Source organism: Sceloporus occidentalis, unplaced genomic scaffold (assembly GCF_023333645.1).
Source record: "Sceloporus occidentalis isolate IW3139 unplaced genomic scaffold, rSceOcc1.0.p SCAF_3, whole genome shotgun sequence".
Classification (NCBI taxonomy): Eukaryota; Metazoa; Chordata; class Lepidosauria; order Squamata; family Phrynosomatidae; genus Sceloporus; species Sceloporus occidentalis.
The window spans coordinates 189,422,147-189,435,657 of NW_028316983.1; the positions used below are offsets into that span (position 1 = coordinate 189,422,147).

General features: G+C 38.7%; 1 protein-coding gene across 2 annotated transcripts in view; it reads left to right on the top strand.

Moving 5' to 3' along the window:
* Positions 1-13,511, top strand: part of TTC39C (tetratricopeptide repeat domain 39C) — a 64,048-nt gene that overhangs the window by 27,352 nt on the left and 23,185 nt on the right. The window contains exons 2-3 of one of the 2 annotated variants that reach the window (XM_089517202.1): positions 3,367-3,415; positions 11,861-11,989. In XM_089517202.1, the coding sequence (XP_089373328.1) occupies positions 3,367-3,415; positions 11,861-11,989 (178 nt within the window). Of the gene's footprint in view, positions 1-3,366; positions 3,416-8,746; positions 8,778-11,860; positions 11,990-13,511 lie in introns of those variants that run through there. The other variant, XM_089517203.1, reaches the window with a different exon arrangement.

Here is a 13,511-nt window from a genome sequence, read left to right on the forward strand (position 1 = left end):
TTCCTTCATATCTATCATTTTTTGCAAAATGTTTTGTGCACACTGCAATCCTTTGCCTGTACTACTGCAGCTTTTGTATGGACATCTGTTGTCAACCACTTATCTCTGTCCATAGCTCTTGTGCCCAACTGATCCACTTTTCTCATTACTCAGTGTGATATCATTCATTAAGTTCTTTTCCATAGTGTAAACTAGCTGGAGATGATAGGAGGGCTCCAGTTGGAGAGCTTAAGTTGTGGAAGTCTCTTGAGGAACTATTACTATGTAAATTGTAGTGGCATTAATTAATATCTCCATTTCTCCATATAGGTCTCTTTGTGTTCCATAGGGCAGTGATTCTGCAGGACTGAATCTATTCTAAATAAGAACCAGAATTTTATTTTAGGTATCCTGACCAGAGGTGCTAAAACAAAGAATATCAATATAGGCAAAATGTATATTTTAACTGTTAAACTTTAGCTAAAGCATTCTGAACCCTGATCCAGAGTTTTTTTGCATAACATGGGCCTGTTACAGACTGCCAAAATAAAGCTGCTTCGGGTCTCTTTGGAGGTATGCTATTTAAATGCTGCATGCATACTAAGAGTCCGGAGGTCGCACCAAAGCCACACTCCATTCCTGAGCACTGGAGTGCAGCTTTTGGTGCAGCTTCCGGATTCTTAGGATGCATGCATCATTTAAATAGCATACCTCCAAAGAGACCCAAAGCAGCTTTATTTTGGCAGTCTGTAACAGGCCATTGTATGTCTCATGAGTGCTTGGCAAACAGATGAGTGGTGCAGTTGCCTTGACAGTACTAGCCTCCTATTACAATTGGGTAATTTTGAACTGGTGCATTCACACACAGAATGTGTGGCCCTCCAGGTGATGATGGACTGCAGACTCCATCATCCTTCATTATTGGCTATGCAGGCTAGAGCTGATGGATGTTGCAGCCCCGCAACATCTGGAGAGCTCTAATTTACCTATTTCTTATTTAGTCACTCTGTCTCTGGCAGATGGTTAGCACCAATAAATATGCTTGCACTGATCATTTGTAAAGAGACACACATGTGACAGATGCATGTGGACAAATTAAGTGGCCACACAAAAGCTTTGCATGTATAAGAGAATCCTATCAAGTAAGGAAATAATATTCCCTGTTCACATCTTCCTAGCTGCAGAGAAGGGTTGCCTAGTTGATGGCCAAATTTTAATGCATGCACTATTTCTTACTGTATGACCATTAGTTGAATAATCTCTCCTTGGATATTAACTTGTACAGTGAAGAAATATATGCACTTGGGTGAAGTGCATGCTAAATATAGAAAGGATGTAACAGCTTGAAAGTTTCCTAGCTACTGTTCAGCGCACAGCTATGTGTACTTAATTTCTGTTGAAATTAGTGACACAGCATAATTCTGTTTTTACTCTGTAATCAATTAAATAAATGGGATTTTTTTTAACAGTCCAGTGCTAATTGTTAAGTGCACTGAGTATCTTTCTAGACCTAGAGAACTGTTGTGCTCTGTAAAGCTCATTATATTGACTGTTTGGTATCATAGAATACCTTTTAGCCTGGTAATTGAAACTTTAATCTCCCATCTGTCTTGTGAAGATGAAACATATGGCCTTTGTTTCCTTGGGTAAACTTGTATAATAGTGAACATTAGTGTCTGTTTTCTCAAGCACATTATTTTTTTTAAATAACCCTTCAGTTTATTTCTCAAATTAACTTTCTTTATTGAAATACTATTGTATTTTTATCTGTTTAATTATGTATGGACTTGTAACCCACCAAAGCTATTTATGATAAGATTTATAAACTGCTCTACATAAATAAAATAAAATTGAGGGCAATGCAGAACAATTAAGTGTTCATGTTGCAATAATACATCAATAAATCAGTGACTGGAATTTGATTTCAGTCAGGAGATGCTTGTCTACAAAGAGAAGTCAGCAGATGTCAAAAACAGAGTATTATAGGCATATTGTAGGAATGTTTCCATAGGCTGAGAGGTAATCTGCTAAAAGTCCTATTTCTGGAGGTTTCTGTTGTGCAGGACTAGCAAGTGCTCTGTTTTAAAAGATCTCAGTGACTGGCAGGATGATAAGGAAAAGGCATTTCCTGAAATATCCTGGTTCACAGATAATTAGGGCTTGGTTCAAACCACAGGTTGAATATCCCTTATCTGGAATTCCAACATCCAAAATATTCAAAAACCAAAACTTTTTTTCATGGGTGTCTGAGATAGTGGCACTTGCTTTCTGGTGGTTCAATGTACACAAACTTTGTTTCATGCACAAAATTATTAAAAATATTATATACAGTTACTTTCAGACTATGTGTATAAGGTATATACGAAACATAAATAAATTTTATGTTTAGACTTGGGTCCCATTGCCAAGATACCTCATTATGCACATATATGCAAATATGCAAATCCAAAAAACTTCTGGTCCCCAATATTTTGGATAAGGGAGACTCAACCACTGGTACCAAACATTGAACTTGACTTCCTAGAAAACAGCTTGTTTAGCAAAAGGGTTACATATAAATAGGTAATTATACTTGACAACAACCAGGCAACTGCATTCTGCACTAATGGCAGCTTTTATACCATATTTAAAGGCAGCCCCACACAAAGTGCATTTCAGTAATCCAGCCTTCTGGGTACCAGAGTCTGTACCACTGTGATCAGGCAGCACAAGTCTTGACAAAATGCTGCTCTCCAAATATTGTTGGGCTGCAAATCCCATCAGCCTTAGGCAGCATTTTGAACCAATACATCCATTCAAACTCTTCAAGAAGCAAATCTCATTTCACTCCAAATATAGCTTGCTTTTCCAGAATTGTAACTGAGAGAGAAATGTCAAAGAAATCTCTGGTGTCAGCTTGATTTCTTGTATCTTACCACTTTTGTTCTATTGGATTGCTGCCTAGAACATTTCCCTGTTGCATTACATTGTTGTAGACATTAATTGCATGAAGTTGTTAATTTTAGTTTAATCCATACCAATGCATATTGTATGCTTTTATTATTAAAAGATAAGATTATATTGAGCTGAATTTTATGCTGGAGAGTTTGGAATCCAACCGATAGTACTTTATAAATCAAATATATTATGCAAAGGTGAAACATAGCTTTGCATTTGGAACAGTAGTATCATAGAAGAGATGTTTATTCTGGCCTCTGTGTCTTCATTATGGTACCCTATGTTGAAAAATTAAAAAATAATGCTGTGTCTTTCCCCAAAACATTTATAAAAATATTGGGTGTAATTCATTGACTTTTTTCAGACAGATGAGATTATTTGACTTTATTTCAAGTATTAATAAGAAAGGTTTCATACAACCAGTAACTTTACCCTTTCTTCTTTTTATAGAAACCATAGCCCATTAATGAGTTTTGGAGCCAGCTTTGTGAGTTTTTTGGTGAGTACAAAATACTCTTGTGATAAAATGGCACTTCACAAACAACATGATATATATATATGTGATTGGAAACATACAATTTGTTTTGTAATGTCACTGTTTATAAAAGGGTACTTCAGATTTGTTTCCCCCCTGCAAAATGCCTATACATCCAACATCTCAAATCATATAAAATAATGTTTTTATGGTCACAATTCCAAATTTTAGGCCTGATTCACATGTCAAAATGCATTTCTTCAAACCATAGTTTTAGATTCCTCAGGTATTTTGGTTTTTGGGTTGAGATGCTGGGTATCGTTTGCAGATTACGAGAAATTGATGAAGACACCGCTGGAAGAACTGGCTCATAATTACTGATTGTGGGTTCTGTTTTTCTCCCTTAATAAAAGTTTGCAGACAGCAGGGGCATGCAGGGGTACGAGTCTCACCAGCTGACAGCGGGGCAGGGGGAAACACACCACTGCTCCCCAAACATCTGCCTTTGGGCAGAAATGGGCTTTGGCATTCATCTGCATCCCTTTAACACACTGAAACTCAGCGGAAGAGATGATATACTGAGGAGGGAGCTGACTTGTTTTCAGCTGCTCCAGAGACTAGGACTCGGAGCAGTGGATGCAAGCTACAGGAAAAGAGATTCCACCTCAACATTAGGAAGAACTTCCTGACAGTAAGGGCTGTTTGACAGTGGAACACACTCCCTCGGAGTGTAGTGGAGTCTCCTTCCTTGGAGGTCTTTAAGCAGAGGCTGGATGGCCATCTGTTGGGGATGCTTTGATTGAGTTCCTGCATGGCAGGGGGTTGGACTGGATGTCCCTTGTGGTCTCTTCCAACTCTATGCTTCTATGATTCTCTATGACTGGGGTGAGCCTCATGGGCAGAGAAAGGAGGCCCCAGTTACTGTTGTTTTTTAAAAAAATATTTTTAAATTGTTAATGTTTAATTTTTTAAAAAAATTACTTTAAAAACATTTAACCAAATTTTCACTTTAATCATATGAAGCTGTGTACATGTAAATACATTTAGGCTGTCTATTAGTCTACTGTAATTACAAGGGCAATTTTAAACTTGTTAAATTTTAAGCTACTACCTCTTCCTGTCTGCTGAATGAAACCAGGAGCAGCAGCATAGCTCCAGCTTTCCAACCAAGTCCTGGCAATGCTTACAAAACTTAAGTAGGGTCCCAAATATCAAAGCTCTTTTTTGCCTCCATTTCTCCCCTGCCACCACATGCTCTAACGCCTCATCCCCGCCATACTCCTAAAGGCCACTGGTTCCATGTGAAGTCAAAGGCATTCACAGCTGGCATCCATAGTTTTTTGTGGGTTTTTAGGGCTATGTGACCGTGTTCTGTAAGAATTTATTCCTGACATTTGGCCTGCATCCGTACCTGGTATCTTCAGAGAATGGTGGCATGGAGGTGTGTGTGGTATATATATACTTTGTGACCTTTGGTTGAGATGAAGGGATTTACATGTTAATCTGTTTGTTGGTCTGTTGGTGAACGGCAAGGTCTTGGGATGGGAGGATATGCGGGGAGGATTTGTGTCTATTTAATTAGTGATCCATTGTCTGCTGAAAAACCCCTTGACCCAGGGTGATGCTCATTTGCATGTGCTGAGTCTTGATCTTGCTGTTTTTCAAAACTGGTAGCCAAATTTTCTTTACTTTCAAGGATTCTTCTTTTCTGTTGAAGTTGTTTAGGAGTTTGTGGATTTCAGTGGCTTCCCTGTGCATTCTCACCTGATAGTTGTTGGCATGGCCCAGAATTTCAGTATTTTCAAATAGCATTTTATGCCCAGGATGATTGATAATGTGTTCTGCTACTGCTATTTTTCTGGCTATCCCAGTTTACAGTGTGTCTTGTGTTTCTTGATTCGCATTTCAACACTGCTTTTGGTGGTCCTTACGTAGACTTGTCCACAGCGGCACAGTATGCGGTAAACTCCTATGGCAGTGAGAGGGTCTCTCTTGTCCTTTGCTGAGCACAGCACTTGCTGGATTTTCTTGGTCAGTCTATAGATCATTTGGAAGTTGTGTTTCCTCATCAGTTTCCCTATTCTGTGTGTGACTACTTTGATGTATGGTAAAGATACCTTCCCTTTGGGTGGTTGTTTTTTTCCTTCACTCCTGTGGTTTTTTCCCCCCTGGGTCTGGCAGCTCTTCTGATGTCTGAGCTGGAGTAACCATTAGCCTGTAGAGTCCAGGGTTCATCTACCAGGAAGTGGGGTTCACAGATCCTTTTTACTTGGTCTACTAGTGTTTTTATTTTCCTCCCTTTTGTCCTGGGTGATGGTTGGAGTTCTTGTGTAGGTATTTAGGTGGAATCACTTTTCCTGTAGCTTGCATCAATTGCTCCGGGTTCTATTCTCTGGGGCAGCGGAAAACAAGCTTGCTCCATCATTAGTATGACACCCCTTCAAATACTTAAACAGGGCTATCATATTGCCTCTTAACCGTCTGTTTTCCAGGCTAAACATTAATTACACTCCTTCCAGTTCCTTGGGGCATGAATTCCAGGGAGAGAATAATCCCCAGTTTTATTCATCTTTTGGGGGAGCAGCTGGTGATTTCTGTCCTTTTCCTACTAATGGCCCCATATCTGTATGTATCTACCATCATTGAAATTCTCACACCACAGTTTGATTATGTGGGTCTTGCTATCTGTCTTTTTTTTTTTTTTTAAGCACAGGCTAGTGTTCTTAAGTATGTGTTTAAAAATAAGCATTCTCGGGCATGTTCATTCAGTAACTTGTTCCACATTGTTGATGATGTTGTTGTTGTATGCCTTCAAGTCATTTCTGACTTATGACTACCCTATTAGGGGTTTTCATGGCAAGTTTCTTCAGAGGGGGTTTGCCATGGCCATCCCCTGAGGGATCCTAAATGGTGTGACTTGCCCAAGTTCACCCAGTGGGTTTCGTGACCAAGCTGGGATTTAGACCCAGGTCTCCAGAGTACTAGTCCAATGCTCAAAGTGCTATGCCATGCCATGCTAGCTCGCATTGGTACCACACTGTCATGATGTAATAGTTTGAGTGTTGGACTAGGACTCTGGGAGAACAAGATTCAAATCTCTGCTTGACCCTGGAAACCTACTGTGTGATCTTTGGTAAGCCCTCTGAACAAATATTTTCAAGAAAGTCCTGTGATAGGTTTGCTTTGGGGTCACTGTAAGTGAGAAATGACATGAAAGCATCCCACCATCACCATCTTCGTAAGATGTGGAAAAAAATTAAGCAAACAGACAATGTCAGAGGAAAGGTTTATTAGTAGCTAGTAGCTATTTCCAATAATAGTGACTAAGTGGAGCAGCAGTGTATCAGGCAGTAGTTCTCTGACTACTAGATTCTGGGACAAACAGTATAGTAATATATTATATCAGTGACCTTCTTGTGAGCCTTAAAAGGCATCCGAGTAACATGATGGACCTTGGTCTTATCTACCAGGTCAGGTTCTATTGAATGCAGTAGTGGTTAATGTCTCAGTATTAAAGGTTGGAATATAACTACCATAATTTTAGAAAATGCATTTAAAATGTGAAGTTGAAGGATTTCATGGTTGGAATTCATAATTTTTGTGGGGTTTTTGGGCTATGTGGCTGTGTTCTGGAAGAGTTTATTCCTGATGTTTTGCCAGCATCTGTGGCTGGTATCTTAATGCCACCCACAGATGCTGGCGAAACATCAAGAATAAACTCATCCAGAACACAGCCACACAGCCACATAGCCCAAAACCCCCACAAAAAGCTGTGCATTTAAATTATTTCTCAGTTATCAAGAGATTGTGGTCCTCTCAAGTTGCTCTGTTTATGGACAGTGGAATGGACCACCTTAGAAGGAGTGGTCCCTCATTTTGGATTTGTTTGTTTTTTAAACAGAGTTTGGATGGCCATCTGACAGGAATGCATTAGCTGTAGTTTCCTGCATTGTAGAGTCAGATTGGATCATGTTTGAGGTCCCTTCCAGTTCTGTGGCTTTGTTACTCTCTATGCTAAGATGTTGTGTGGATTAGCTCATGGGATCTTGATATTAAACCAGTTGTACTGGCTGCCACAGCATTTCCAAACCCAGTTGAGGGTGCATGTTTTAGTCTTTAAAGTCTTGTATTTTTGTATGTTTTGTTTATTTTGTATGCCATTTTAGAATAATTCCATCCTTAAGTATACACTAAAGATAAATCTCTCCCTTCCTGTCTCTGGAATCAGAGGCTACCACCCATGTCATTTTCATAGCTCAAAATGTGGGCATGTCAAAGAATTGCCTTTGCAAATTGTTGCAATGAAGACACTGTGTCAGTTGCATTAGAAATAACTGAATTGTAGTTAATGTTGTACTAAGTAATATGGTAGCCAACTGATTAATGTGGTAAAATACAACATGCAGCTGTTTAATATGAAAAAGCTGGTTCATTATTTCATTTCTAATGGCTTATGGTAAGGCTATTGGTCATTACTTTACACATCAGAACTACTGACAGTGGGTAATGTTTGTTCTTAATTTAGGATGCCACTAATAATCAATGATCATATGAAGTAGCCAATTATCTGCAAAGAGTCATACCACAACAAATGGCATAGGACCTTTAATCTGTTATATACAGTTGTTCCGTGTCTGCTGTCAAAACAGTAATGAGTTTTGTGACTCTTGACACAATGTATAAGCGTATGTGTAGTCGTCTGTCTTTTCTTTCAGTGAAGTCTCACCAGAATTTGAGTCACATAGAGAAATAACTTGTGTTGATAAATCCCAGTTCCAAGTTATATTTGTTGAAATGTTCTTCTGCTTGTGTATTTTTCTAAACATCAAAGTCTGCATGCATTCTAGAATTGTAAACTAAAATTTCAAGAGAAAGTCTTAATGATGTGCCTATTCGTTTGGATCTCTCCTCTTGCTTTTGGGAAACTTAATAGGATTTCACCCTTCCAGCTTCACTTATCTGAGTTAGATTTCGGAACCAGTGTAACATCCTAGCACAGGTTCATTCTCTGCTTTGTTGCTGCTCTAAATATAGTTGCACTGCTTTGCATGCCTTTGTCATTCAAAAATTACATTAGGAAAAGCATTGGATTTTTTTTCTATGTGACAGTGGGGATTAAATTATTGAAATGCAAAGGAAATTCTGGCCATGTGATAGCTTGACATTGAGATGTGTAAATCAGTATGGGGAGATACTAGTGTGTGATAGTGTGTGAGAGTATTACCTTGAAGAATCCGTACAGATACTGCCGTGGTCTGTAACAGTAAGTGGATGAGAATTTACATAACGGAATTCTCTTTTTAGTTAATACGTTATGACGGCAATTTCAATTCAGCTGTATAAGAAGCATCCATTTATGTTACGAGAAACGGAGACAAGGAATTAAGTAATAATTTTTGCTTTTTATTTTCTTGACACTTAATAAATTGCACGTCTCATGCTTATGAAATGAACAGGCAGTTCCTCTTGTATTTAAACTTTCTGGGCTGTACTGTAAAACAGTTTGATTTATTTTATTATGGGTGTGTTCAGAGGGTGTTCAGCAGGGTGTTTAGGGAACACATGTCTGCTGGGGATTATAATCCAGATTTTGCTGAAGTGCAAGATGTTAAAAGAGTTCTATATGAACGTTGACAGGCCATCGGAAGTGAAAGCTAAATATGAATATTCTGTATATAGACATGGCATGCTGCTACATGTTCACGGTATGTTGAAAATCAGTACATACTATTATGTGAGTTGTACCTGAAGAGGACAAGGGTCCAAAACACACTGCAAGAATAATTTGAGACCACTATAATTACTCTGGCTAGTGCTAGAGAATCTTGGGAATTGAAGTTTGTTGTGACACCAGCACTCTCTGACAGAGAAGGCTAAGTGTCTCCAGTTTCCAGAATTCCCTAGCATTTAGCCAGGGCAGTTAAAGTGGTCTCAAACTGGATTATTTCTACAGTGTGTTTTGAACCTAAATTATCCTAACAGATTGTGTGTCATATCCTAGAATTTAAAAAGAGCATGCAAAGTACAGTAAAATGTATTCCACTATATATGAAATTTATAATGGATATTTTACTTTGCACTTTCTTTTTAAATTCCTGGATATGGGGCACAATCTGTTAGGTTACCTTTGTTCTCCTCAGGTACAACTGACATAACAATATCTTCTACTGTATATGACGTTTAGGGCCTAAATAACCTACAGACACCAGGTCTTGTCTGATTTTAGAAACTAACAGGGTCAGCCCTGGTTAGTACTTGGATAGGAGACCACCAATGAATGCTAGGTGCTGTAGGCTGTATTTTAGAGAAAACAACTGGCAGAACCACCTCTGAGTGATTGCCTAAGAAAACTCAGTGAAATTCATGGGGTTGCCATAAGTCAACAGTGAACGTGAAGGAACATATACACACATATATAAAGTTTAAAAGTTAAGTTCTTCAAACACTGTGGTCATATTTTCACAGTCCCAGAAATGAATTGTTTTCTGATGCCAGCCAGTGTAGTATTCAACCACATAGTAGGCATAGGCAGCTCTTTTTGAACTGAAGGAACATGGTTGAGCAGGTAGATGCCATGTATCCAAAGTCTGTGAAGTGAGGGCAAGGGGCATGCACTTTTACTTTGCTTAATTTCTTATTTCATTGAATACCCTTAAGTCATATGTGGTTGTTATGTGAGTCTGACTTTTTGTGAATCTTTCATATGGTTTTCTTGGAAAGATTTATTCAGAGGAAGTTTGGCATTACCTTCCTCTGAGGCTGAGAGAGTGTGATTTGCCCAAGGTCACCCAGTGGGTTTCTACAACAGAACAGGGATTCTCAGAGTCTTAGTCCAATAGACTAACAACTATATGATGCTGGGTCCACCCTTTAGTGCCCACTTAACCTTTTAAGCTATATTTTACTGTCATTTTTACTACACTTGTTTTAATTTTATTTTCTTTCGCTGAATTTCACAATATATTACAGTGTGTGTGTATGTGCCTTCAAGTCACCTATTGACTTATGGTGACCCCTTGAATTTCATAGGGTTTTCTTAAGCAAGAAATACTCAGAGGTGATTTTCTCAGTTCCTTCCTATAGTACCACTTCCTAACTCTTACAGAAGGTACTCAAACATTTAATAGGTTTACATAATTCTGTCATGACCTGGAGCAGCTACCTAGAGCTATTCTAAGGTTGGAAGCATTCTGGCCTCCACACTTAGATGCAGGAGGGCTTGCATACTTCTCTGAGTAATATTTTTGGAGCAGGAAAAAAGGAGACGGTAGATAAGAAAAGGAAGCTGTGGAGGAGCAGGAACAGCCTAAGTAAGGCCTACCTGGTAAGCAAACCTTTAGCTGGCTAGGGGACAATTTGGTGGCACTTTAGTGGCACAGGACATAGAAGGCATCAGAAAAGGCCTCCAGGGACTCTGTGTAGTCTATGAATTGTATATACGCTTTGGTAGTTGAGGAAAAAATATCACTTCCTAATAAATCTCCTTAATGGCTGTTTATCCAATATTGAAAGCTTTGTTGGGATTATTATACAATTGAGCAAATTGTGAATATTTTAATTCTATTTACAGTTGGACTTTCATATCCACAGATTCAACCATTCATAGTTTGAGAACAATTTTAAAAATCCATTGACAATTAATTTTGCCATTTTATAAAAGGGACACCATTTTACTATGCCATTATATATAATGGGACTTGAGCATCCACAGGTTTTGGTGTCCACAGTGGATCCTAGAACCAAACCCAAATGGATAACAAGGGTCAATTATATCTCACATTTTACACATGAACATGTTAGATGTCAAATAATAGTCAAGATGCTAATCTCCAGGAGCCTGTACCAATCCTGTATTCTTCAAGTATGTGAAACTATAACTGCAGTTATTTCCAGTCAACATGGCCAAGGTGTAAAATGTACAGCCAGGAAATAATTACTCTAACAGGTTTCATTTTTTGTCTTCAGATGCCATCAGATATGAATTTAGACATTTTAAATGTAGAAAGAAAGAACATGTGATTCATTTGATTTGCCTTTGTAGTACTTCACTGTTGAAACCTTTAACACAAATGAATCTTATATTATTGAACAATACTTAAATATAAGCATTCCAGATTTATGATTATGGGGCACTGTTTTACTGCGATCTCAGCACTTTCATCAGGTATGTAATGATCAGTAGAAAATCTTCAGTTAATTGTATTCTGTTTTTCCTTTGGGAAGCCTTTATCCTACTGCCCTTCTGCACTGCCATGTTCAGTGCATGACAGTAAATATTGCATGCCTTAGTTCCCAGGTTAACTCTTTTGTCTGTGACTTTTAAATGCCGTGCTTTCATGTGGGATAGCTATTTCTTAAACAGTTAGCATATTTCAAGTTATAAAGCAGTTATATAACATTCTCAGTTCTGATTTAGATTAGCCTGTCAAACTGTAATTCAATAACTGTTTCTTTTTTATGTTTTAACAGAATGCCATGATGACCTTTGAAGAAGAAAAAATGCAGTTGGCATGTGATGACTTAAAAGCCACTGAAAAACTATGTGAAAGTGAAGAAATAGGTGTTATAGAAACAATAAAAAATAAAATTAAGAAAAATGTAAGTGTAGCATCACTTATGTATATATGAATGTGTCCTGTACCATTATGGCAACTGCGGTCCTGTACAAACGGGCAGGAAGGGGCCGTGAGATGCCACTCCTTTCTGTCCCAGATCGGTGCCACGGCAAGTGCACGCCATGGTACCAGTCTGGCTTCCTCAGAGCACAAAAAGGAGACAGAAAAACTGGCTCCTTTTTGTGCCTCTGAAGAAGCTCCATAGCCGATGCCAGGTGGCTTCATCACACTCCTTTGGCACAGTCCTGTTTGGGCGCTGCACCAAAGGGTTATCATCAAAGCACGCACCATCTGAACAGGTGCACACAAAGATGGCACCTGGGCAGTATGGGGAAAGCTGTGAGCATGTGGATGCTCAGCCCTCACCCCGCCCACAGACTGGCGCTTTTCGCCTGTCTGTGCTGGGCCTGCTTTTCTAGACAGTCTTAGTCTTGCAACAATCCTGTAATAATCCTGTAGAGATAAAAGAATGATTATTCCAGGACCACCTACTAGCCCTTATGGCTGAATGATGTCTTGAAGCTTGGTCCAAGTACCATATAGGCTCATCATGGCTCATTGGTTGCCTGTGGGCCTCTACTTGGCTTTGAAGTTTGGCTACTCTTCCTAATCAGGCACCAAAATGCAACATATGAATTACAGTACAGTAGACTCTTGGTATCTGCTGGGGGTTCCAGGACGCCCTGTGGATACCATAATTTATGGATGCTTAAGTTCCATTATATATAATGGGTTAGCAAAATGGTGTCACTTGTATAAAATACCAAAATCAAATTTAAAAAAAATTCAAGTTATGGATAGTTGAATCTGTGGTTGCAGAATTTGTGGATAGAGTGGGCTGAATATTTCTACTTAATAATAGTAGTATGTTGCTGTTTTAGGTGGTAAAAGTTGATGACGTTTCCATTTCACTTAGCACCACCACTGTGTACAATTAGTTGGCATGTTTGCACTGTTAAATTGATAGGATTAATTTTGGCTAGTAATCTAGTTGAAGTATTCCATTGATGCTGTTTATCTTTGCTAGCTCAATGGAACTAATGCAGTATGCTGCATCATGTATAAATGATTTAAGCTCTGGCTCCCTCTGAGAACATCCTGCATTATTAATGCTGAGTGTATAAAGTCTGGGCAACGTGTCTCGTTTCACTATTCCATGTATTTTCTAGTGGGAATGTGAGGAGAAGGTCTTTATTTTTTGTTCTCATTGTGCAGCTTCATGCTACAGATTAGCTGTAGCAGAGTCCCAATTTAAACAGCCTCCATGGCTCAGATTATTATATTTTTGCCAAGGACAGAAACATCCTCTGTTGTTTGAAAAAAGAAGAGTTGATATACTTCTTTATTTTATTTTATTTTATTTTATTTTTATAATTGTTTTTGTAAAATGTATGTGTGGGTTAGTACTAATCTAATCCATTCCTTTAACTGGATAACTTCTGGGCTGTAGCATGAATCGTGCACACTGTGGTTGCCTTTCTGGCCCACAGCCTTCTCCAGCAGGC